This window comes from Nannospalax galili, unplaced genomic scaffold (assembly GCF_000622305.1).
Source record: "Nannospalax galili isolate Female #2095 unplaced genomic scaffold, S.galili_v1.0 scaffold1119, whole genome shotgun sequence".
NCBI classification, from domain to species: Eukaryota; Metazoa; Chordata; class Mammalia; order Rodentia; family Spalacidae; genus Nannospalax; species Nannospalax galili.
The window spans coordinates 1140483-1167059 of NW_008343597.1; the positions used below are offsets into that span (position 1 = coordinate 1140483).

Below are 26577 nucleotides of genomic sequence, written 5' to 3' on the forward strand. Positions count from 1 at the left end.
TGGCCCGTGGGAGAGACACTGGCTTTATAACACCTCCCCTGTGCTCTAAGCATCCTTGTGCGTGCATCTCAGTTGCTTGCATCTGTGCCTGCGGCCTGGGACATCAGGGCAGGGAGCATCTTTGCACTTAGAAAGCTGGAAGGATATGAAAGAGGTTTTGTTCTCCATCTCCAATCCTGGAGGTCTCTACTAGTGCAGCTGTTCTCTTAGTAGTTGGCAGGGCCTGGAGGAGACCCCCAGAATTTGTTCTGCTGGCTATGTTCGCAGCAGAGCCCTCTGGGGCTGCCTCACAACTGTGCATTTCAGGACTGCGGAGCTGCCACTGTGGCGGATGCAGCCCCTGTGGCTTATTCCCCAGTTGCCAGCTCTGTACACACAGCTGCTCAGTGTTCTGAGATGTGCTTTGGTTACCAAGAAGCCCCACAGAGGCCCCTCCTGGAATTTCCCTTTCCTGCTGTGCCCATCCCACCTTCAAAATGTACCTGCTTTGCACCCCATCCCCCAGGCCCGCCTCTTTCCTCCAAGTTGACATCTAATCAACTGGGTTAATCTGCATGCACTCAGATCTGTGCCTGGGAAGAAAGGAGGTTTCAAACCAACCCTGCAGCAGTTGCCTAGACACCAAGCGACGGCGAAGCTTGCACAGCCCATGCTGTAGGACAAGGCACCGGCTGTGCTCTGTGCCTAGAGGCTGAGTGCCAGCTCCTTTCCTCCCCTCCCCGTGGTGGCTGCTCCCAGGGCCTGCAGGAAAAGGGAAGAACTTTCCTGTCCTGTCCCTCTCCCCACTTGTCAGAAGAATGATTGCATCCGTGTCTAGGCAGAGACCAGGTGCAGCTGGCAACAGTAGCTATATTATCTACAGCCCTGTGAGGCTCGGGCTTTGGGTGTCTAGTATCTGCAAGGCAGGGCTAGGAAAATAGGCAGGAAGGGCTCTGAAACAGGACCGTCAGGTGGCTGGGCCTGTCTGCACACACAGTGGGCCCTTGCTTCCCCGGAATCCTTCCCCTCCTCTGGCTGGGTTCTTCCTATCTGCCGAGGTTCCTCTAGGTAACTCTTGCTCCCCTAACTAGCTGTGCAACCTTAGAGAAGGCACTTCCCCCTCATAAAGTGAAGCACTTGGATGGACCACTGGCTCTGAAGCTCAGTGACCTCAGACAATTGCCTGTTGGCCCAAGGAAATCAGTGCCTGAGCCAGGGTTCCTGTGTCTAAACTCCCTGGTCATTGTTCCTACCACTTAACTAGGAAGGCTTCCAGCTGCTCCAATCCAGCCACCACACTGGGGCCATGCCCCCAACTCTGCCCTGCCCCTCTCTGGTGCTGTGACTCAGCCATGTCCCATGTCAGTCGGATGTGGGACCTAAGCCAGGAGAGCAGGGAGGATACTGGAAATAGGGCCAGGCCCATGCTGGGGGCAAGGGGCCAGAGGGGCAGCAGTGTCAGGGCCAGGAGGGTCCTCTTGCAGGACAACCAGGCCCTGCCTGCCCCAGATCACAGTAGTCATGGTCAGTTTACTCTCCAGCCAGTTGCAGAATGTGAGAGATATTTTTGCTGCACTTTGAGCCACCCCGCCCCCTGGAACTCAGACCCTGAACACTCCATGCCATAACAATGACGACCACTTCCAATTGTCTCCTAGAACAACGTTTGGGCAAGGGGGGGGGAGTCGGGGGAAATGCTTTCAGTGACAACAGCCCTTTCTAAATCTGGCTAGGGACTGGGTACAGGTGGGGGGTGGGGGCACCCTGCTGCCCCATATATACAGCCCCTGAGACCAGGTCTGGCTCTCAGCAATCTCCTGCTGTTTGTTTCCTTGCTGCTGTCAGGTAGGAGAGGGAGCTAGAGGCCTTCCTCTGGGATAAGGGGACTGACTCCAGGTTTAGGAAGCAATTCCTCTAGAACAGCAGGCTTCTGGCAGGACTTCATGTAGAGTACCAGGTTCTCACTGAGCACTCATGTGCAGGTCTAAACATGCATGTTTGTGCCATGGGAATGTGGGAGTCATGTGTTCCTAGGGGAATATATGGACCAGAATGCAATAGTGGAGTGCGTGTGTGTGTGTGTGTGTGTGTGTGTGTGTACAAGCATGCATGGTTTGAATGTAAGGGTGGGTATGTGTCTCACAACCTCAGATATAAGCAAGTGGGAGACATGTGTTTGCCATCGTGCCTGATCACAGTTGTTTGGGAGGAGGAGGGAAAGAGTGGTGGAGAATGATTAGATAGGAAGTGTGTATGTGGGCAAGCTCGTGAGGTAAGCACTCGACAGGAGCTTCCCAAGTCCATGAACGCACATCCAGGAGTCACGACTGTTACACTGTGTGTGGCCTCTGCAGAAGACACTCGCAGACAGCACATGGGTGTGGGGGGTTGCGGGTCCATTCATGTTGAGGAACGTGCAGCCATGGGAACCGCACAGTGCTCACCTGTTGCCGAGACACATGAGCCCTGGGGAGGGAGTGCATGCTGTGCCGAGGAGAGCTAGAAGCCTGTCTTTGTGTGGAGTGTTCATGGGGAGCATGAGGCTGGGTGATGGTGGTCTGTGCGGGGACTTTCATAGTGTCTCTTCTCAGAATGTCCACAAAATCTGACAAAATAGGGACAGGATGGAAAAGAAGTGACTTTAGAATCATGAAACTTGAAGTCTTGACTTTACCCCTTGTTTTTTGTTCGTGAAAACAAGCCATTTGCCCTTGATTTCCTCATCTGTTCAAAGGGTGACCATGAGCAAGAGTTCTTTGACTAGAAAATACTGAATAAATGTGACTATTATTGTTTTGTAGGTGACACAAAGAGAGGAAGTCTCAATAGATGGTACAGGAGAGGGTGGAACAGTTTCCCAAGGCTAGGGAGGGCTGGGGCTCAGAGACACCAGAAAATTGCTAGAAATCATCCTTAGGAGAAAAAAATTAAAAAAAAGAGTTTGGAAAGGAAGAAAGAGGATGGATCAAAGCCGTTGACCATCACTTCTAATCTGTTTTCAGGTGTGAAGGAGGATGGGTGTTGAAGGACAGGGCCAGAGAAGACGGGGGTGACACTAGCCAGATTGGACCATAACCTGGCTTGACACTGTCTCTTTCCTTTCTCCAGGTCTCCTGCTGGCCTAGGCCTACTTCCTCATCTCTAGACACATTTGAGAAACCAAGGTAAGAAAAGCTGAAAACGGAGTGTTAAGGGATCGGGGAAGATTGGGCATGCCAGCCCGAAGCCGAACTATGGAACTCTACTTTCTGTCTTGCCTTAGAGACAATGACTTGGTTACCAGGAGTTTGTTGCCTATTACTAGCAAGGGAGCAGGAACTGTTAAGGATCATAGATGGATACAGGCGGATTCCAGCTCTAAAGAAACTTAGTATACTATTCCCTCCCTAAGGGGGCCCCCAGCCTAACAAAAGTTAGTCTTCTCAGGGTTGCTAGGCCAGCAACCCTGGTTAAGAGGTAAACTTGAAGAACAGGGACTTGCTGGTAACTCCTGAATGCTGAACATGGTGCTAGGTTTGGGAGCTCCCACGGATGGGGAGAGCCCGGGGATGGGGAGGGTAGACAGGTAATAGCTTCTGCTCAATCCAGGTACAACCATGGTGGATGCAGAGATGGCTGCATTTGGAGCTGCAGCCCCCTTCCTGCGCAAGTCAGAGAAGGAGCGGCTAGAGGCCCAGACCAGGCCTTTTGACCTCAAGAAGGATGTCTTTGTGCCTGATGACAAAGAAGAGTTTGTCAAGGCCAAGATTGTGTCTCGAGAGGGTGGCAAAGTCACTGCTGAGACAGAGCACGGCAAGGTGGGTGACTGGGTGATGTGAGGAACCACCCAGAGAGTCCCACACCTGGAGTGCCCAGAGAGGATACATGCTAGATCCACCCCATGTATGCCTGAGGACCACTGGGTCTCCTGTCCTTCAGATGGGAGTTCAAACCCTCCAAAGATCCCTTCTCATTCCCAGCATCCAACGTGTGCTCTGTGATCCCAGTTCCTTCTCAGCTGAATACCCCCTGTAACGTGCCCCACTAGATTTCTTACTGAGAGAAGAGGGCAGATACAGGTTGACGGGAGGGTCTGTGTGGACTGCTACAGACGGTGACCGTGAAGGAGGACCAGGTGATGCAGCAGAACCCTCCCAAGTTTGACAAGATCGAGGACATGGCCATGCTGACCTTCCTGCACGAGCCCGCGGTGCTGTACAACCTCAAGGAGCGCTATGCCTCCTGGATGATCTACGTGAGTGCAGGGCCAGTCGGTCTCCCTTAGAGCTTCCTGGGCAAGTGTGGCCTCTTGGATCCAACACACCTGCCTGCTTTTTGAGTCCAGGCAGTATGGCATTCTCCACAGGCCCCTGCACCCTTGACTCAGTTATAACACGGTCATGACATGACTGAGTACATTCTGAGCCTTTCCTTTCCTTTCCTTTCTTCCTTTCCCGGGGTCTAATTCTGAAAATCACCCCTCCCCACGCATCACAGGCCACCCACTTTCCCTTGTTTTATCCACAGACCTACTCAGGCCTCTTCTGCGTCACTGTCAACCCCTACAAGTGGCTGCCGGTGTACAACGCCGAGGTGGTGGCTGCATACCGGGGCAAGAAGAGGAGTGAGGCCCCACCCCACATCTTCTCCATCTCTGACAACGCCTATCAGTACATGCTGACAGGTGAGCCTGGTGCCTTAACCTGTGTCCCCTCAACAGGAACTCCCACCTGGGCCCTCAGCCCTCACCCCATTGCCTCTTCTCATCTCTCTTCCAGACCGAGAGAACCAGTCCATCCTCATCACGTGAGCATAACTCCAGAACCCCTGAATCCAGCCCCCAGCAGGGACCTAGACTCCTGTGCATATACACACAGCCCTCTTCCCCTCCACCCCCATGCCATCTCCTCTTTCTTCTCTGATCTTTGCCATGACCCCCCTCTTTGTGCTCCCTCTTCCTTCTGCTTTCTGTGGCGTCTTATTTTTCTCTCTCACCTCCTTCAGCCATTGTCTGATAGCCCTTGAACCCCACGTACCTTCAGCTCTTCATTTGCCTTCCTGTTTCCCTTCAGAACCCTCTCCCGTTCTCCTACCCACCTACTCTTTTCCAAAACAGCCCTCTCCTCTGACTGACCCGGTGCCCTCTTGCGGCATCGTTCCTCCTTGCTCTCCTGACCCTCTGTGTCTGAAGACTTTGGTGTGTTCTAGGTGTGTATTCTCTAACAGCTGCCTGCTCGGGATCCTGCTCTCTAGTAGCAAGGTGTTTTCTCCTCTTTTGAGACCTGTTGATCTTAGCGGGGTTGTTCCCTGCCTACTGAGCCCCTGCCTGTCCCAACAGCGGAGAATCCGGAGCTGGGAAGACTGTCAACACCAAGAGGGTCATCCAATACTTTGCTGTTATTGCTGCCATTGGGGACCGCAGCAAGAAGGACCAGACTCCAGGCAAGGTAGGCCTGTTGTCACTTACGGGCCTGCATTGCAGAAAGGGAGGGGGAAGCCCTCTCACCTCCCACCTTCTCAACCCCTGCAGGGAACCCTAGAGGACCAGATCATCCAAGCCAACCCCGCTCTGGAGGCCTTCGGCAATGCCAAGACAGTCCGGAATGACAACTCCTCCCGCTTTGTGAGTGATCCTTGACCTTGAGCTTGGGACTTGGGCTGGCTGAGGGTTGGCTTCAAAAGTGAGCCATCCCCATGCTCATTACCACACCCTCTACCATACCTGCAGGGGAAATTCATTCGAATCCATTTTGGGGCGACTGGAAAGTTGGCATCTGCAGATATTGAGACCTGTGAGTTCCACAAGTCTGCTGGGGCTTGGGCTGAGCTCACCCTACACTGTCCGCTCTCAGTCTCCTCCCCTGGCCCCTGTTTTTCTTGCTTTCTCTGTCTCTGTGTGTCTGGACATCTGTGTATTTGCTGCCTCAGGCTTTCCCTGGGTCTTCCTCTGTCTCTGCCCACCCGTGTGGGTTTCTTTGGGATATTTTTCCTCTAAGATGATTCCTTCCCTTCTCTGGCTGTGCCTGTATCACCGGGTGTGATCTCTGTGCATAGTGTACCAGTCCCTCCCTCTACCTTTTGTTTGCTATGCTTCTCATTAATCTTCCTTTGTTTCTCATACCCAAATCCTAACCTTTTATTCCTCTCCTTCTATCTGCTTGTTCACAGACCTTCTGGAAAAATCCAGAGTTATTTTCCAGTTGAAAGCAGAAAGAGACTATCATATTTTCTACCAAATCCTGTCTAACAAAAAACCTGAGCTTCTGGGTGAGTCAGCGCCACTGACTGAGACCAGCTATCTCCATGGCAACCTGGTCCTTTCTGCTTGTGGTTGAATTCTGTTGGTATGCCCTGGGTCTTATGGTACCGTTGGGTTCAGTTCTGTGGGGCATGTGGAGCCAAGTCAAACCCTGTCTGATCCTCTCCCTTGGCTTACGTGCTGCAGCCAGCAGCCCCCATGAGAGCCTGGGGCTGTGTCACATCTGAACTGCATCCCTCCCACCCTCAGACATGCTGCTGATCACCAACAACCCCTACGATTATGCATTCATCTCCCAAGGAGAGACAACTGTGGCCTCAATTGATGACTCTGAAGAGCTCATGGCCACTGATGTAAGTGTATAAGGATCCAACCAGCACGTGGATGAGCAGGGAGGGCACATGGGGCCAACTCAGGAACAGAGCTAAGACATTGGTTGTTTGATGTTTAAAGCTTTACACCCTCCTGGTGAGCTAGCATGTGCCCTGTGAGCAGGGTGCACTGGGGTATGACTGGTGAGAGAGAAGTGGCCATCATTTGATGTTCATTCAAACCTGAGAGAAATGAAACCCACAGCGAGAGAGGTAGAAAAGGCAAGAAATTCCTTCTTGGTGAAAGGAGAAGTGGGAAGGAGAGTCACACGGACACCACAGGGCCAGAACAAACTGTTGGATAGAGGGTAGATACACACAGGTATGAAAAGCCAGGGAAGCAAGTGTAGGGGCTGGAAACATAGGTGGGCAGCCTATAGCAGCTACAGAGAACAGCTGTGGCATCCACAGTGGAATGCGCTGAGGCAGAGCCCAGCCCTTGTAAGTTCCATCTTTGTTTCGGAGTTCCTCACTAGATGTGGGGAATCTCAGAGGCCACAGGGACCAGGAGACAAGTTCTTTCTCTACCTTATGAGGGATGTCATTAACCTATCATACTTCTTTGGGATTCTCTGATATGGGGCTTGCTTACAGAGTGCCTTTGATGTGCTGGGCTTCACTTCAGAGGAGAAGAACTCCATTTACAAGCTGACCGGTGCCATCATGCACTTTGGAAACATGAAGTTTAAACAGAAGCAGCGGGAGGAGCAGGCAGAGCCAGACGGCACCGAAGGTGAGAAGCAAAAAAGCTGTGACGTCACTGAGGGTCGCTTTAGTAACATTACTAACATTTCTGCCTGCCCTTTCCTTCCAGAGGCTGATAAGTCTGCCTACCTCATGGGGCTAAATTCAGCCGACCTGCTCAAGGGGCTGTGCCACCCTCGGGTGAAAGTGGGTAACGAGTATGTCACCAAGGGACAGAATGTCCAGCAGGTGGGTCATCTTTGGAAGATAAATGGGTAGGGTAGAGCTCATGACATGGTAGAGCATGAGCTTTCAAATCCACTCTTCCCAACAGCTCTGCTCATCTGGATTTCTCCCCTTCCCTGCAGGTGGCATATGCTACTGGAGCACTGGCCAAGTCAGTGTATGAGAAGATGTTCAACTGGATGGTGACTCGCATCAACGCCACCCTGGAGACCAAGCAGCCACGCCAGTACTTCATAGGAGTCCTGGACATCGCTGGCTTCGAGATCTTCGATGTGAGTCCGGTAGCCCTGGCACGAGAGAAAGATCCCTCGCTCGCTCACTCACTCACACTCAGTCACGTGTGGAGATCCAACCATGGGTCAGGCACAGGATGGCAGGGGATCGTGTAGTGACAGAGGAGGTCACCGTCCCTTTCCTCAGGAGACGCTCTCCCTTCCCTGTCCTGACCTGGGACGGGACCAGCCATGACTGTGATGGGCTTGGGCAGGGTGCACGGCACAGCCCGAGGCCGACCCAGATGGCCACTGAGACGCTGCCTGCCTCACTGGCTGCCGCACCCTTGCAGTTCAACAGCTTCGAGCAGCTCTGCATCAACTTCACCAACGAGAAGCTGCAGCAGTTCTTCAACCACCACATGTTCGTGCTGGAGCAGGAGGAGTACAAGAAGGAGGGGATCGAGTGGGAGTTCATCGACTTCGGCATGGACCTGCAGGCCTGCATCGACCTCATCGAGAAGGTGCGCCTTGTCCCCAACACCGAAGCCCTCCATCCATACCCCACATGACACTACAGATAAAGTGGCAGTTCATCTCCCTTCTGGGGAGTACCATCTAAACTTTAGAAGTGGGACCCTAGTTTCCAAAACACTATGTTGTTTATGGTATCTGTAGTTGACATCTGCGTTCCCAGGGGTTTGAGAGTAGACATGTGGAGGGTGGGTATCTGGATTTCAGCCTTCCTCACAGGCGTGTTCACTGGCCCTGGTTTACACATCCAAGGATCAGGAAATGTGAAGGTGGTGTGATCAATCATGAGAGGGCTCCTATTGCAACCTCAGCATCACAGGAATCTGGATGATGGAATGTGTGAAAAGTACCAGCAGCAACCACAAGCCCAGACTTCCAAAAAGCTTCTTCTGACATCAACAAAATCCCCACCTGTAGAAGGCTTGGCCCAGTGTCAATCAGTAGATAGCGATCCTCAGAACTGAGCCTAGTACATTCACATCACACAATGGGGGTGTGAGTACATACTGACCATACAGCGGAATTCATCTTCACCCGAGTGAAGCACATGTTCAGTGACACTCTCCCTCCACCCTCAGCCCATGGGTATCATGTCCATCCTGGAGGAGGAGTGCATGTTTCCCAAGGCCACAGATATGACCTTCAAGGCCAAGCTGTATGACAACCACCTGGGCAAGTCCAACAACTTCCAGAAGCCACGCAATGTCAAGGGGAAGCAGGAAGCCCACTTCTCCCTGATCCATTATGCTGGCACTGTGGACTACAACATCCTGGGCTGGCTGCAGAAGAACAAGGACCCACTCAATGAGACGGTGGTGGGCTTGTACCAGAAGTCCTCCCTCAAGCTGCTCAGCAATCTATTTGCCAACTATGCTGGAGCAGATGCCCGTAAGTACACAGGTTCCTAGGCATGTCAACCGCAACACCCTGCCACTTCCCTGTCAGGCTATGTCCTGAGGTGTGCAGACTCAGTGGGAGAGAGCTAGGTGAGACACTGAGGCAGCCACATTGAAAACCCTTGTCTGGTAGCCAAAAGAGGACAAACACGAGGAGAGGCTATGGTTCTCCACTGCCTGCCCCTTGCCTCCACATGCTCACCAATGTTTGTTTTCCCACAGCTGTGGACAAGGGCAAAGGGAAGGCGAAGAAAGGCTCATCCTTTCAGACTGTGTCAGCTCTGCACAGAGTGAGTTTGTGGCCAGCCCCAGCTCGGTGTGACTCCCCATTCATTCTGGTACCCAGCCCAGACCCTCCCCTGCCTTGTCTATTCCCAACTCCCACAACCAGTTTTTCTTGGTCCGTTCTGAATCCTTTTCTCTCTGTCATGTCTTCCTTCATCTCCTGGCCTCTACTCTTCTTTCTCATCTAACATCGTTTTGTTTCTCATCTGCCATCAACCTCTTGCTTCATCCACCTCTCCCCCTAGTATCCTTTCATCTCCTTGCTTTTTACTCTCTCCCTCTTTCCCTTCCATCCTCTCCTCTCCTACTTCTTTTAGACTCTTCACTTTTCCCTCTTTTTCTGCCACAGGAAAATCTGAACAAACTTATGACAAACTTGCGCTCCACCCATCCTCATTTTGTGCGTTGCATCATCCCCAATGAGACAAAGTCTCCAGGTACACCCACAGCTTGGGCTAGCCCACACTGGATACGAACAGTCCCAGGGCTGTACAGGCCTTCCAAGTAATCTCCCAATCTACCATCTTCGTGGTTTCTAAATCACATTCTGCCCCACGAGTTCTCTGTGAGTCTCACAGACTACTGCTCCCAGGGCTACCCTACCATTGGAATATATAGCTCAGGGTAGCATGCCAGGCACTTTGATGATCATCACTCAGCAGTGACTTACAGCTCCTAATGAGACATATAAGGAATGTCTTTCCATTTTAAACCCATAGGAGACAGAGGCTTAGGGACCTGAGCTCAAAGCCTGACTCAGAGTTGAATCAGCTTAGTCTCTTAACCCCACTGACCTTTGCTCACTCACCTAGAAAATGGGATATATCTGTCCTGGATATTATCAATGATAAATATCAATTATGGAAAATAATGGGTGTGGAAATCTTTTGGTTACTGTTAAAAAATGAAACAAATGAGTTATCAGCTGACTTGCTAAGGTTACCCACTAACAAAGGCCAGAGCCAGAATGAAACCCCAGAACTTTTGGTTCTTAGTTCACTGCTTTCCTCCCTCATTTCTCCTCTCCCTTCCTGCCTCAGGGGTGATGGACAACCCCCTGGTCATGCACCAGCTGCGCTGCAACGGTGTGCTGGAGGGTATCCGCATCTGCAGGAAGGGCTTCCCCAACCGCATTCTCTACGGGGACTTCCGGCAGAGGTTGGTACAGCGGGGCCCCAGGGCTCACGAAGCAAGGGGACCAGGCTGCCCTGGAGGGAGGAGTGGGGGTCTGCAAGTGGCCCTGGAATTCATAGGCAGAGCGGATGTGCGCAGAATGCAAATGACTCTGAGAGCTTCCCTCCCAAGGTATCGCATCCTGAACCCAGCGGCCATCCCTGAGGGGCAATTCATTGACAGCAGGAAAGGGGCCGAGAAGCTGCTGGGCTCCCTGGACATTGACCACAACCAGTACAAGTTTGGCCACACTAAGGTGAGGAAAGGCAGGAGGCAAATTATTAAAGACATCTCTTTCCCTTTGATTCCTCATCTCTTTCTCCTCTTCTTTCCAACCATCTTAGGAATATCTCTGAACCGTAACTTCAGAACCTCCCAGAACCACTTCCCCGAACCTATCTTCAGCTCCCAATGGCCTCCTCCCTCCAATATTTCCTAAATTGTCCTCCTTTTCTGTTGTCATTTTGTGTTTTGTTTTTCTTTCTTTTTGGGGGTGGGGCAGGGTCTCACTATGTGGCCCTGGCTGACCTGCAACTCACTGTGTAGAGTAGGCAGGCCTCAGATTCACAGAGATCCACCTGCCTCTGCTGCCTGAGGACTGAGATCAAAGGCCTGTACCACCAGTGACACAGGGCTTATTGGCCTTCTTAAAATAATCCTCACCATCTCTTCTCCCTCATTCCTCTTCCTAGTCATGCCCAACACAAGTCTTCTCTGCAGGTGTTCTTCAAGGCTGGGCTGCTGGGGCTGCTGGAGGAAATGCGGGATGAGAGGCTGAGCCGCATCATCACTCGAATCCAGGCCCAGTCCCGAGGTGTGCTCTCGAGAATGGAGTTCAAGAAACTGCTAGAACGCAGGTAAGAGGCCATGAAAGATGATCCCTAACCTTCCTGAGGCCCAGGCTAGATCAATGGTAAGAGAAAAACTTCAGCAGATCCAAGAGAAAGAGACCAGGAGGAAGAGATCCTATGAACACAAAATGGTCCTTGGGTTTGAGGCCCTCATAGAGGGTGAGATGGAGGAAGGAGAGGGGGCTTTACCTAGGAGTCAGGGCCTCAGATGGGAAGGAGGCAGAAGGGCTCTTTGACCACTCCTCTCGCTGGGCCCCTACAGAGACTCCTTACTGATAATTCAGTGGAACATTCGCGCCTTCATGGGGGTCAAGAATTGGCCGTGGATGAAGCTCTACTTCAAGATCAAGCCTCTGCTGAAGAGCGCAGAGACAGAGAAGGAGATGGCCACCATGAAGGAGGAGTTTGGACGCATCAAAGAGACACTAGAGAAGTCTGAGGCTCGCCGCAAGGAGCTGGAGGAGAAGATGGTGTCCCTGCTGCAGGAGAAGAATGACCTGCAGCTCCAAGTGCAGGCGGTGAGGCCCTGTACCCACTGCAAGCTCTTCCACCTTGCTTTGCTCATACTTCCCACAATTCCACACCTCCTTACCCAGGACTGCACCCTCTTGTCCTCTCACAGGCTGAGGATTCTGGTCTGGCACCTCCAAATTGGTCCCTCAGGAGGAAAAAGGCAAAAAGAATTTGCTTTTTAAAAAATGCAGGCTTAGGGGCTGGAGAGATGGCTCAGCAGTTAAGAGCACTGACTGCTCTTGCAGAGGACCCGGGTTCAATTCCTAACACCCACATGGTGGCTACGAACTGTCCTTAACTCCAATTCCAGGGGAATCCGAAGCCCTCTTCTGACCTCTGCGGCACTGCACGACACGGGTGCACTCACATACATGCAGCCAATATACTCATACACATAAAATAAAAATAATAAGATCTGGGTGTAATCCCAGCACTCGGGAGGCAAAGGCAGGCGGATCTCTGTGAGTTCAAGGCCAGCCTGGACTACATAGTGAGTTCCAGGACAGCTGGGGCTGCGGATAAACGCAGGCTTAGCCAGCATGGTGGTGCACACCTGAAAATCTCAGCATTGGGGAGGTGGAAGCAGGAGGAACAGGAATTTAAGATTAGCCCTGCCTACATGAGCCCCTGTGTCATATCTATAAGTGACATTTTCCATCTGGGTTCAACTTGGATCCATATCTTAGTAATGTTAGGTCCTTGGGCAAACCACAAATCCTCTTTGAACTTCAATTTCTTCATTTTTAGGCAGGAATAAAACTGCCTGACTCAGAGACTAAAATACATAGAGTGTTTCCTCTTCAATGGAGGAAACTAGAGAGGAAAGGCCACTTAAAGACCTTTAGTTCCCTTCTCTGTCCCTCTCCCCAATGCTCCCAAGTCACACCATCCTGAAACCCTTCATTCACCCATGCTTCTGCCGCTCTTCTTAACTGAGATTGTCCTGAGGCCCCTCTCCTCTCCTGTTTGCATAATGCACCTCTCCCTTCTTCTACCTGTGGGAACAAGGACCGTCCTCTGACCAGCCTCCTCTGTGTCTTGCCTTCAGGAACAGGACAACCTGGCTGATGCTGAGGAGCGCTGTGACCAGCTGATCAAGAACAAGATCCAGCTGGAGGCCAAGGTGAAGGAGATGACGGAGAGGCTGGAGGACGAGGAGGAGATGAACGCCGAGCTCACTGCCAAGAAACGCAAGCTGGAAGATGAGTGCTCTGAGCTCAAAAGGGACATTGATGACCTGGAGCTGACACTGGCCAAGGTGGAGAAGGAGAAGCATGCAACAGAGAACAAGGTGAGGCCGGCTTCATCTGGCTCCAGCCAAACCATAGTATGGTCCTGACTGTAGCATGGAGGTCTGTCTACGTGTTTCCAGGATGGTTTCTTTGACTCTAAGCAGATGAATTTTTGTTTGACAGGTGAAAAACCTAACAGAGGAGATGGCTGGGCTGGATGAGATTATTGTCAAGCTGACAAAGGAGAAGAAAGCTCTGCAAGAGGCCCACCAGCAGGCCCTGGATGACCTTCAGGCTGAGGAAGACAAGGTCAACACGCTGACCAAGGCCAAGGTCAAGCTGGAGCAGCAGGTGGATGATGTAAGTAGACTGAACATAATGGGCTTTAATCTACCACATCCATCTGCATTCAGAGATGTGTGTGTGTGTGCGTGTGTGTGTGTGTGTGTGTGTGTGTGTGTGTGTGTGTACTCCCACTTGTGTGGGGAGTGTTGGGAGGATGCTGGAAGGTACTTATTCTACTACTGAAGGAAATTGGAGAATAGAAAGAACAAGGGCGATCAATTCTAAACAATAGATCTAATTTCACTGAATGATAAATTAAAGAGCTGGACTTACTTGTTTAATTAAGCTTTAAAACCACATAACTCTATCTTTGACCACAGGATTACCTCATAAGAACATGAGGCAATCTTGGGTAAATCATGGGACTCTTCAAGGAGGATCTTCAAACTTCCAATATTTTAGACAGGGTCTGGTCCTAAGTGATCAAATCCCTTATCAGTCTGTTATCTGTCTCAGCCACAAGTCTAGGAGCTCTCATTAGATGAAAACTTGAGTTTACTCAGTTTTGTGTCTGCAGTGCCTAGTAGAGAGCCTGGTACCGGTAGGTACAGGATGCTGAATAAATGATCTGTAGCTTTGACATTTTATCCCACATATCCCACATTCATTCATTCATAAAGTATCTACTAAGCAATCCCTACATTTTAGACAGTCTCTTAGCTCCCTGAGAACATTTGGCCTATTCTGGGGAAGATTCACAAGTCTTGGATATTCTCCAAGGATTCCCAAAATGTGGAGTAATTGAGCTACAAAATCACCAAGGGTACTAGTTTGTTTCTCCATTGCTGTGGCAAACACTCTGACCAATACCAACTTGGGGAGGAAAGGGTTTATTCAGCTTACATATCCTGGGTCACAGTTCATCCAGGAGCACAAGGTAGGAACTCAGGACAGGAACCTGGAGGCAGGAGCTGGAGCACAGGCCATGGAGGAATGCTGCTTACTGGCTTGCTCCCCTGGCCCCTGCTCAGCCTGCTTTCTTATGCAACATAGGCCCACCCGCCCAGGGGTGGCACCACCCACAGTGGACTAGGCCCTCCCACATTACTCAAAAATCAAGAAGGTGCCCCATGGACATGGCCACAGACCAGTCCAATGAAGGAAATTCCCCAGTTGAGGCTCCCTCAACCCAGGTCTGTAAGGTTGACACTAAAGCTATCCAGCACACCAAGTCAGGATGATCTGCCTCAAGGCACTTGGCTGGTCCTTGTTTTCATCAGCTGGAGGGATCCCTGGAGCAGGAGAAGAAGGTGCGCATGGACCTAGAGCGGGCAAAGCGGAAGCTGGAGGGTGACCTGAAGCTGACCCAGGAGAGTATCATGGACCTGGAGAATGACAAGCAGCAACTGGATGAGCGACTGAAAAAGTACCACGTTCCCACCACCATGGCTCCTTATTCTTAGACCAGCAGCTTGCTGTGCCCAGGACAGTACAATCTGACCCAAGGCCATCCTGAGAGGCAGGAACCTCAAGTAGCCTCCACAAGTAGTACTCAAATTGGGCAAAGACCACCAGGAAGAGTGCTTTCCTTCCCAGCACACACATTAAGGCTCAAGCCCTCCCTGGCAAAAAAAAGTAGTATTTAGATTCCTCAAGCCTCTGCTGGGCCCTTGATAGGGATGAAAAGAAAAGCTGGTTTCCTTTCTACAGAGCTCAATTGGACATGGAGGGAGGCTGCACACAAAAGCCTCCCAGAAAAGTCCTCTTTGGATTTTTCATAGATAACCCATTGGATCACAAAGAAATGGGTCTGCCATTCAGAAAGTGAAGGAGTCAGGCCATTTCTCTTTTCTGGGTAACTTGTAGCCCCAGTTTTATTGCAAGTCTTTCTAAAACATACACACTTAGATTTAGTGAATAGTGAGTTGCAGAACATATTTTGATACCTGCGGATCTTATAGTATTTCAACTTGTGTTTGCATAGTGGTCTTCACATTAGATAGTCCTCTTGGTTCTTCAGTGTCCTTTAACTTTTTTTTTTAATTTACTTAATTTTATTTTTATGTGTATGAGTGTTTTGCCTGCAAGTACATCTGTGCATTCCCACAAGGAGGCCAGAAGAGGGAGTTTGAGTCCCCTGGAACTGGAGCTAGGGACGTTTGTTAGCCATCGTGTGGGTGCTGGGAACCAAACCCGGGTCCTCTGCAAGAGCAGCAAGTGCTCTTAACCGCTGAGCTCTCTCTCCAGCCCCTCAGCTTCCTTTTTTATATTTTATTTTAAAATTATGTGTATATCTGTGTAGGAGTTTGTAAATGTGAGCTACAGTGCCCATGGAGGCCAGAAGAGGGCAGTAGATCCCCTGGAGCTAGAGTTATAGGTAGTTGAGAGTCACCTGATGTGAGTGCTGGGAGCCCAGCTCTGAAAGAGCTGTATGTGCTCTTAATGGTTAAGCCATCGCTCCAGCCCCTCTTCAACTTCTTTTTAAAGATAGGGTCTATAGCCGGGCATGGTGGCGCACACCTTTAATCCCAGCACTTGGGAGGCAGAGGCATGTGGATCTCTGTAAGTTTGAGGCCAGCCTGGTGTGCATAGTAAGTTCCAGGCCAGCTGGGGCTACAGGGAGACCCTGTCTCAAAAAGACACCTCCCCCCCAAAAAAGTGTCTATAGTCCTACTTTACCAAAGAGGAAACTAAGGTTCAGAAAGGTTAATGAGTTGGGAGAGAACTGAGTATGATCCAAGTACATGACGGAATTGAAAGAAACTGTCTTCATGAAACACAATACTATATACAGTTAATATACACCAGTAAAGGGGGGGGGTATTGAGTTGCCTAAACTAACAGTGACAAGTTTAAGAGCATCAGAGTTAAAAGAGGCCTCTGAAATAATCTCATTCAAACCCCTCATTTTACAGATAAAAACTCAAGCCAAAGAGTGGAAAGTCCCACAGAGCCCAGTCTCTGCTACAGGGCCTTTCCAACTACATTCTTACTAGACTTGAAGTCTATAGCATCCTGTATCATCCCTGAAAGCCGCCCTATAGACACACACACACACACACACACACAGAGAGAGAGAGAGAGAGAGAGAGAGAGAGAGCCACTTTAACCCTGCTCTTTGTTTTATTACCATCTCCAACCAGTGGAAGATATTCTAGGAGCCCAGCCTGCCTCCCGTGTCTCACCCTCCCTCCTTCCCTACAGGAAGGACTTTGAGCTAAATGCACTCAATGCCAGGATTGAGGACGAACAAGCCTTGGGCAGCCAGCTACAGAAGAAGCTCAAAGAGCTTCAGGTAAGGTCCCTGGGCTGGTTCTCAGCTTCCCTGGTCTTCCCTCAGGATAGGCTGTTCCTGCATTGCAGGAGCTAAGTGTCATGAAGGGAGAAACAAAGTTTAAAAGGCTGTCTATGGGACATCCCCCAAAAGGGCTACAGGAGGGGACCCCGAACAAACCAGATCTAGAGGACAGGAATCCTGACTTTCTGTCTCAGCTCTGTCTGGTTGAGTGACCACAGACGCCCACTTCAGATCTCGGTGTTACTGGTAACTTTCAAGGCTCCTTCAGCCTTTATGTACAGCAGGCATTGAGTTAGGTCTTGAGCTTATTATCAAACAGGCTTGGTTTTCTCACTTAGACTTTTGCTATTTTCTTACCATTAAATTGCTTGAAAATTTCCTAAGGAACAGGTTTCTTTGCCCTTCTTCAAGAGCAAGCTTCAACACTTCCTCCCAATAGAGACTGTACAACATTTAGACCCAAGGGACGTCACCTTCCGCAAATCCTTTTATGTATACCTCTCCAGTGATAAAATTAAACTCACTTGCTGTTCTCCATAGGCCAGAAGTCTTTTAGAGCCCTGGGGGCAGGGTTCCGAGTGGAGGGGTCCAGGTAGTAGGGTCCAGGCAGCGGGTCTGAGCCCTCTGTGTCCCTGCTCAGGCACGCATTGAGGAGCTGGAGGAGGAACTGGAGGCTGAGCGCACAGCCAGGGCTAAGGTGGAGAAGCTGCGCTCAGACCTGTCCCGTGAGCTGGAGGAGATCAGCGAGCGCCTGGAGGAGGCCGGTGGGGCCACATCTGTGCAGATAGAGATGAACAAGAAGCGTGAGGCCGAGTTCCAGAAGATGCGGAGGGACCTGGAGGAGGCCACGCTGCAGCATGAGGCCACGGCTGCCGCCCTGCGCAAGAAGCACGCGGACAGCGTGGCCGAGCTGGGCGAGCAGATCGACAACCTGCAGCGGGTGAAGCAGAAGCTGGAGAAGGAGAAGAGTGAGTTCAAGCTGGAGCTGGATGACGTCACCTCCAACATGGAGCAGATCATCAAGGCCAAGGTGGGCCCCGCTCAGCCTCTTCCCTCCAGCCCCCTGCGTCAAGTTTCTGGCTTTTTATTCTTCCTTCCCTGATGGCTCATTTTCCCCTTCCTTTCCTCTACATGGTCCTTACTGCACGCCCTCTTCCAAGGCTTTCCTCCTCTAATTTCCTTCTTCAGTTACACCCCTTACCTCATTTCAGTCCCTCTCTGCCTCTGCCATATAACTCCTTCCTCTCCTAGGCTAACCTGGAGAAGATGTGCAGGACCCTGGAAGACCAGATGAATGAGCACCGGAGCAAGGCTGAGGAGACCCAGCGTTCTGTCAATGACCTCACTAGTCAACGGGCCAAGCTTCAGACAGAGAATGGTATAAGCTTGGAGCTGGAGCTCCATGGGCCCCGACCTCCTGAGGCACCCCAACCTGCGGTTCACACATCCCGCATGCCTTTGGTCTCTCCAGAGAATGGAGCCTGAGGATTAGGGGAGGGGTTGAAAGTAGAGAGGAGTGACTGACCACGAGGTGGCTTGTTGCCTCCCCAGGGGAGCTGTCCCGGCAACTGGATGAGAAGGAGGCCCTGATCTCTCAACTGACCAGAGGCAAGCTCACCTACACCCAGCAGCTGGAAGACCTCAAGAGGCAGCTGGAGGAAGAGGTCAAGGTGAGGCTTGGACTCACACTGACCCAAACACAGAATGCATCAACTGGCCGTACATCTGCAACACTTTCTTCCCCAAGAATGAGACTTGTTGTCTATTCCATAATTCTGAGAATTCTGAAAAGATTACTAGCCCAACCTTTACTACACGTCTCCTAAATCTGCTTCCCAAGCTGAGGCCTCTGCCTTCCTGCTGTACCTAGGTTAGGGGAAATGGTGAGGAGGCAGAGAGGAAATCATTTGGGAGGCAAGTTATGGTCTTCTTGGGCACAGATATGGGGTGCAGGGACTGTACAAAAGGGTCCTAGTGTTACCAGAGCAATCTGAAAACCGGAGATGGAAACTAAACTAGAGCCTATCCCTAGCATGGTGCTGAGTTTATTTTAAAAGGGGAAAAAATATGTTTTTAAAATTCTGGGGCTGGGGCTGGGGCTCGGGAGATACTTCAATCAATAAAGTGCTGGTTGTACAGACATGAAAACTGATCTGAATTCAGCCCCCAGCACCATGTAAAAAGTGGGACATTGTGGCACACTTGTAATCCCAGTATTGAGAAGGCAGAAACAGTAAGATCCCTGGGGCTCACTGGCCAGTCAGCCTAGCCAAATCAGTGAGTGCCAGGTCCCAAATGACAGAACTTGTCTCAAAAAATAACATGGCTTCTGAGAAATGACACCCAAAGTTGATTTCTGGCCCCCACATGCATGTTCACCTGTATACATGCATGCATACATAACCCTGCCCCCTCCCCACAAAGTCTCAGGACTCAATACTAACCTGCCCCTTACAGCTTGGTGATCTTAGGGAAACTTCTTAATGTCTCTGAGCCTCTGAACAGCAAGGAATGGGGCATTGGGCACAAAGCCTTTGTTGCTGGTTCCTCACTGCTTCACTAATCAATTGTCATTAGTGTTCAGAAAATGGCTCCAGGTCCCTGGGGACTTGGACATAGGTGTGGCCAAGGGAGACTGGGGTTAGGATGACAAGGACAATGAATGATGGCCCTATGGAAAAAGCTGACCACCTCTCCCTTGATGCCCACCTCTCCCCAGGCCAAGAACGCCCTGGCCCACGCACTGCAGTCAGCCAGACATGACTGTGACCTGCTGCGGGAGCAGTATGAGGAGGAGACGGAGGCCAAGGCTGAGCTGCAGCGGGTCCTGTCCAAGGCCAACTCAGAGGTGGCCCAGTGGAGGACCAAGTACGAGACAGATGCCATCCAGCGGACTGAGGAGCTGGAAGAGGCCAAGTGAGTCCTGAGAAGCCTGCCCTTGGCTGAGGCTCCTTTGTAGTCCAGCCTGATCTTCAGTAAATCCCACACAGGGGATGCTTAGATAATGTCTGATAGAATAGGACAACCCTGCCCTGGATCCACCTCTTACTCCTCTCAGGGAAGCTTTTTGCTCGCGTTATGTTTCTCATCCGAATATAAGACGAACAAAAGGTTTGTCTGAGGGCTGAGTGCTCCCGGCTGGAGTAGGGTACTGTAGGGAGAGGGGCTGCAGCCTAGAGGAATGCTGCCTCACGGCCCTCATGGATGCCATGGGTTTTCATGCCCTGCCACCTAGATTCTCTGCCTGCCTGGTTCTCAGCCCCTGGGGCCATCCTCTACTTCTCTGATACTTTTGAGTTCTCAAGGATTGTCTTCTGAAAGGCTCATATGTTTTCTTCTTGTCCAAATCCATCTCTTCCATTCTCCCTATCCCCTCCCACCCTGCCAACCCCCTGATCCCCCATGCAGGAAAAAGCTGGCCCAGAGGCTGCAGGATGCAGAGGAGGCCGTGGAGGCCGTCAACGCCAAGTGCTCCTCTCTGGAGAAGACCAAGCACCGGCTGCAGAACGAGATCGAGGACCTAATGGTGGATGTGGAGCGCTCCAACGCCGCCGCTGCAGCCCTGGACAAGAAGCAGAGGAACTTCGACAAGGTGGGCCCATAGTGGGACTGCAGCTGGCGTGCACGGCTGGTGCTGGAGTCAGTGTCAGTGCCAGACCAGGGCAGCTCTCCTCGGAGAGCCCAGGAGAGGGGCCTGTGGCAGCCCCAGACACGGGGTCAGGCACAGAACTGCACAGTGTGCCCTGTCGTCCCCCCACAGATCCTGGCCGAGTGGAAGCAGAAGTATGAGGAGTCGCAGTCAGAGCTGGAGTCATCCCAGAAGGAGGCCCGCTCTCTGAGCACCGAGCTCTTTAAACTGAAGAACGCCTATGAGGAGTCCCTGGAGCACCTGGAGACCTTCAAGAGAGAGAACAAGAACCTTCAGGGTGCGAAGGCCAAGAGGCAGGATGGGCCCTTCCCATGCCTAGGGGCCCCAAAGGCAGTCTGGCCACAGAAACTCCCAACTGAGTCACTGTGTTCCCCACACAGAGGAGATCTCAGACCTGACTGAGCAGCTGGGCTCCACTGGAAAGAGCATCCATGAGCTGGAGAAGATCCGTAAGCAGCTGGAGGCTGAAAAGCTGGAGCTGCAATCTGCCCTGGAGGAGGCTGAGGTGGGCATGCAAGCTGGAGTTCGGTGGGGTGAGAGGCTGAGGTCTGGACTTTAGCCCCTTCTCCCATCTACCTTTCCCATTTTCCTCACTGGCCCATCCCTAGGGGCTAGGACTGTGCCTGGGGCATAGCAAACATCCAACAAACATTTGTGGAATGAACACATTAGGGGTCACTCAACTCCTTTCATGAAAACATTTTACCTACTGCACCTCAGAGTGGTTCCCATTTCCACCCACTCCCTCTCCACTCTGCCCTGGTCTGTTTTTTACACTCTATGCCTGATTGCCTCTGTTTCCTTGGCAACACTTTTCTCTTCATTTTCCTCTTTGCTTTCATGGCTGGCTCTACCCCCAGGGGCCTGCACCACCCTTTTTAGGCTTGCTTTAATTTTTCTTGTATATTCTTACTTTTCCTCCTCTACTTCTCTTACTGAGCCACTTAAACCATTCCCCAACCTTCTCTGCATCCAATGCGTGACCAGACCCCTGCCTCTGCCCTGGACCCTAATTGTTTGCCTGCAATACCCTTCCCCCACACCCCTTCTAGGCCTCCTTGGAGCATGAAGAAGGCAAGATCCTCCGAGCCCAGCTGGAGTTCAACCAGATCAAAGCAGAGATTGAACGGAAGCTGGCAGAGAAGGACGAGGAGATGGAGCAGGCCAAGCGCAACCACCTGCGGGTGGTGGACTCCCTGCAGACCTCCCTGGATGCAGAGACGCGCAGTCGCAATGAGGCCCTGCGGGTGAAGAAGAAGATGGAGGGTGACCTCAATGAGATGGAGATCCAGCTCAGTCATGCCAACCGCATGGCCGCAGAAGCCCAGAAGCAAGTGAAGAGCCTCCAGAGTTTGCTAAAGGTACTCTGAGACTCTTGGAAACACGTGGTCACCTCACTCAGAGAGAAGCCTGGCTCCCATATGACCTTAATAGGTGGTAGAGCTCTCCTGTCATATAGTCACTGCAGAGATCTCTGACAGGCCAATCCTGTCAATTGGTGGCCAATCCTGAGCCGCCACAATGACCTTGCCACTCACATCCAGTTCCTTGTGACAGCCTTGTAGAGGCCCTGAGGCCAGCTTCCTATTTTATACCCATTCTTCTGACCCTCAGGACACCCAAATCCAACTGGATGACGCGGTCCGTGCCAATGACGACCTGAAGGAGAACATCGCCATCGTGGAGCGGCGTAACAACCTGCTGCAGGCCGAGCTGGAGGAGCTGCGGGGCGTGGTGGAGCAGACAGAGCGGTCTCGGAAGCTGGCTGAGCAGGAGCTGATTGAGACCAGTGAGCGTGTGCAGCTGTTGCACTCCCAGGTGAGGGGCTCCTCTGGCACACCCAAAGGCAGCAGGTTACAGAGGGAGGAGCCACTCAAGAGATGCTCAGTGCTTTTCCTGCTCTGCCACTCTACCCCTAGAATACCAGCCTCATCAACCAGAAGAAGAAGATGGAGTCAGACCTGTCCCAGCTCCAGACTGAGGTGGAAGAGGCAGTACAGGAGTGTAGGAACGCAGAAGAGAAGGCCAAGAAGGCCATCACAGATGTGAGTTCCCTGCTCTGCCTGCCCACTCTGGGCCAGTGTCTCCCTACACTGGGCAGTGAGGACATGAGCACTCGAGCAGACCACCACCTGCCTCCCTCTCCCATGCACAGGCCGCCATGATGGCAGAGGAGCTGAAGAAGGAGCAGGACACGAGCGCCCACCTGGAGCGCATGAAGAAGAACATGGAGCAGACCATCAAGGACTTGCAGCACCGGCTGGATGAGGCCGAGCAGATCGCCCTCAAGGGAGGCAAGAAGCAGCTGCAGAAGCTGGAGGCCCGAGTTCGGGAGCTGGAGAATGAGCTGGAGGCCGAACAGAAACGCAATGCGGAGTCAGTGAAGGGCATGAGGAAGAGTGAGCGGCGCATCAAGGAGCTCACCTACCAGGTGTGGCAGAACTGTGCTTACAGCCATGCGCTATGGCCTAAAGCCGGTGGATCAGCAACCAAGGGGAAGGAAAAGGTGTTGCTACCTCTTCCTGGGCCAGGGTTGGAGTGGCCAACCCTGCCATCAAAGACCATTTTGATGCTCTGCCATCTCCAACTCGTAGCGCCTGACTCAGAGCTCAGTGACTGAGCCTCCTAGCCTGTGTGTTCCACCTTGACATGTACCTCAGCTCATCCACTGGAGCTCAGAACTCAGGACAAATTTCAACCAGCACAGCTCCTCAAGGAGAAAATTTATAGCCAGGCTTGCCCCAAACAATACCAAAGGCACACCAAAGCCATTCAAACAAATCTCAGAACTTTCCAGCTACCCACGGCAGTATAAGCTCAGTTTTCAGTAGTGTTTTTTAGAATCACACTCTCAATTAGAATGTTGTGTGTTTCAATCCAGCATGCTACTCCCTCTAAGCACACTTTGTTCTTAACCTAGATCAATCTGTGTCATCAGCATTGCAGGCCAGGAAATTCCATCACGTTTACAGCCCCAAAGTCACTCCCAGCACATGCTGGGCTCCAGAGCCAGGGACTTTTTGCTTCATGGTGCCTTCAAGAGTCTGCCACCTGCAACTGTGTACACAACTTACTGCATTATTTCAGGAATCTCATCAACTCAATGGGTTCTTTCCTTATATAATTATTAAAATATTCACATTCACATTCCAGCTGAGCATAGTGGCTCATGCCTATGATCCCAACACTCAGGAGGCTGAGGCAGGAAGGTGGTGAGTTTGAGGCTAGTCTGGGCTGCACAGAGAGACCATGTCTCAAAAAGAGACGTGGTTAAGTGCACTGGCTGCTCTTGCAGAGGACTTAGATTCAGTTTCCAGCACCACATGGCAGCTAACAACCACCTGTAACTCCAGTTCCAGAGGATCTGACGCCCTCTTCTGGCCTCTTCAGACATTGCAGACATGTGGTGCACTTACATATATGCAGACAAAAACACTCTTACACAAAAGGTAGAGTAAATAAAAGATAAACAAAAAATTCTTTTAGTGAGAAATTATAAGAACAATCAAGTATTTACTGAGACCAGAGATTAGAATTGGTTCAGAGAAGCTGGGCTGGGGGTGCCGCCTTTTAAGACTGTGTCCCTCTCACCTTTGGCCCTCCCCTAACTTCCAGACGGAGGAGGACAGGAAGAACCTGCTGCGGCTGCAGGACCTGGTGGACAAGCTGCAGCTGAAGGTCAAGGCCTACAAGCGCCAGGCTGAGGAAGCGGTGAGTGACCCTGCTGGGGTTGAAGCCTGGAAGAGGGAGCCGAGTGTGCCAGTTCCCCAGACTGGAAGGCCCCCCTCTCAGACCATCCTCCATATCTGCTCATAGGAGGAGCAGGCCAACACCAACCTGTCCAAGTTCCGCAAGGTGCAACACGAACTGGATGAGGCGGAGGAGCGGGCAGACATTGCCGAGTCCCAGGTCAACAAGCTGCGGGCCAAGAGCCGTGACATCGGTGCCAAGGTGGGTCCCTCCCTTCACGTCACTCCTCACCTCCCACAGCAGGCACAGCTGCTCAGACAGCACCATTTATTCCCTAATTGAGCCACAAAACCCCAGAGGCCACGGTAATTGAGTTCCCAATGGTGATTTCTAAGATTCTTCTAAGATTCAGTGATTCTGGAAATCCCAGCTCCAGGGTGGTCAGAAAATCTACACAATCCAATTTATACACCTCCACAGGATCCATATTTCCCTCCAACTACCAGTTTCAATATCCTTCCCACTTCATTTTGACCCCTAACCTTGAAACTCAGACATTTAAAGGGTATGCCAGAGGACCACCTGATCTCACAGAGGTAGTTTCCTTCTAGCCCACCCAAGAGCCCTTCCCTCCAGAACTTGCCCCTCCACACTGATCCCTAGAAACACATCTATGCCTGCATAAGGGTTACTGCCAGGCCACACCACAGCCTCCACCCATCAGGTGCCTTAGTCTCCTCTTCAGTGCCTGTGCCCTGTCCCCACAATGCCCGCCTCCCCAGAGCTAATTTGGACTTTATTTTCTTTCAAAAGGGCTTGAATGAAGAGTAAATTCACCACGTCTTGATTGGCCGACCCCGAGGAAGCCAGTGAAGCTCCCAGATCCGGAGCCTTTGTAATAGCCCTGTGGAAGAAACAGAATAAAGCAATTTTCCTTGAAGCCAAGGCCTGGCCTCTAGATTCTTCTTCACTGCCTAACAGCCCTGGGCCTATGGGGTGGGGATGTGGGGCTCCAGAGGAGGAGGGGCAGCTTCAAAGGTCTGAATCCTTCTGGTGCATCTGCTGGTCCACAAATCCCCTCCAGGAGAATGCAGCAAGAAGCGATGCCTCTCTTTTCAGCCTGCTCCCGGGCCTAGTGCCTGTCAGGCTGAAGGGGATTTAGAGAATCCCCAAAACTCACCTAGAGCACTGAGCCCATCTATCATGGACCTACACTCTAGCTCTAATCAATACCCACACATTAATAACACCCAGAACTGGGCCATGGGAGGAGGCTTGGAATATAGGGACCAACCAGCACCTCTGCAGCCTACAGGAGTAACCCCCTTGGCAAGTGTAGTAATGTCTCCCTAGGCCCCAGCATGGGAAGATCTCTGAAGGGATCACAACTATAGTCACATACCCTTCCAAATACTGTCATCCCCAGAGGATCCTGCCCACCCCCTGAGTCCAGTCAGTAGGACAGCACCTTAGCCCACCTTTCTTTCCCCTAGGATTCAGTGCCCTGGTCTGGGACACCCTTTCTCCTCCTTCATTTTCCCACTGTGACTTCGGTTTGCAAGGCCTTTCCCTCTGTAGCAGTTGGAAGATGGGGCTCTTTGGTCAATATATGACAAGCCATCTCAAGAGACGACAGGAGGGATAAGGGAAGGGCATGTATACATACACAAATATACCTTTGGGGAGCAGGGAGGACTACATCCTTGGAGGGCCAGGATACAGAGAAAGGAGCAAATCCCCTCCAGATAAGCAAGGTCAGCCCCCTTGGAGTTCTGCCACAGCTGGGCTGCTGAGGGTAGGTCTAGGACTATTGGTCTGGGAGGCAATGGGACTTTAAACCCTCTCTTGGAACCTAGTTATTCCCTAAGATGACTCTCTCCTCAGCTATACCACACACATGCATGCATGCACACATGCACACACAGCCCAGATCTTACATGCTCGGTGCCCCCCTGAGCTCAGAAAGAAGCAGTCAGAGCTTGGGCCCTATGCCAGGGAGGAGGTATCAACAGCAGCAAGTACGGGGGAGAATAAAAGGAAGGAAAAGGAAAAGCCTAAGCAGGTGCAGCGGGTGGAGATGGAGGACACCAAGCAGGCGCAGTGGGTGGAGATGGAGGACACCAAGCAGGCGCAGTGGGTGGAGATGGAGGACACCAAGCAGGCGCAGTAGGTGGAGATGGAGGACACCAAGCAGGCACAGTGGGTGGAGATGGAGGATGCCAAGCAGGCGCAGTGGGTGGAGATGGAGGACACCAAGCAGGTGCAGTAGGTAGAGATGGAGGACACCAAGCAGGCGCAGTGGGTGGAGATGGAGGCAGTAGGTAGAGATGGAGGACATCAAGCAGGCACAGTGAGTAGAGATGGAGGACACCAAGCAGGTGCAGTGGGTGGAGATGGAGGACACCAAGCAGGTGCAGTAGGTAGAGATGGAGGACACCAAG

General features: G+C 51.7%; 1 protein-coding gene across 1 annotated transcript; it reads left to right on the top strand.

Moving 5' to 3' along the window:
- The first annotated feature begins 1786 nt into the window (after positions 1 to 1786).
- Positions 1787 to 25082, top strand: LOC103739454 (myosin-7). The gene is made up of 40 exons (XM_008839872.2): positions 1787 to 1824; positions 3088 to 3143; positions 3568 to 3776; positions 4070 to 4213; positions 4486 to 4642; positions 4737 to 4764; positions 5297 to 5405; positions 5489 to 5581; positions 5687 to 5750; positions 6127 to 6225; positions 6467 to 6570; positions 7183 to 7321; positions 7403 to 7521; positions 7641 to 7790; positions 8084 to 8254; positions 8843 to 9152; positions 9383 to 9450; positions 9795 to 9882; positions 10486 to 10603; positions 10751 to 10874; positions 11339 to 11475; positions 11732 to 11987; positions 13031 to 13273; positions 13398 to 13574; positions 14780 to 14925; positions 16704 to 16794; positions 17438 to 17827; positions 18049 to 18175; positions 18349 to 18467; positions 19517 to 19713; positions 20206 to 20389; positions 20558 to 20723; positions 20827 to 20951; positions 21499 to 21807; positions 22061 to 22264; positions 22366 to 22491; positions 22602 to 22877; positions 24062 to 24157; positions 24263 to 24397; positions 24950 to 25082. Exons 3-40 carry the CDS (start codon positions 3576 to 3578, stop codon positions 24965 to 24967), a joined length of 5808 nt encoding a protein of 1935 aa, XP_008838094.1. The 5' UTR covers positions 1787 to 1824; positions 3088 to 3143; positions 3568 to 3575; the 3' UTR covers positions 24968 to 25082.
- Positions 25083 to 26577: the final 1495 nt, after the last annotated feature.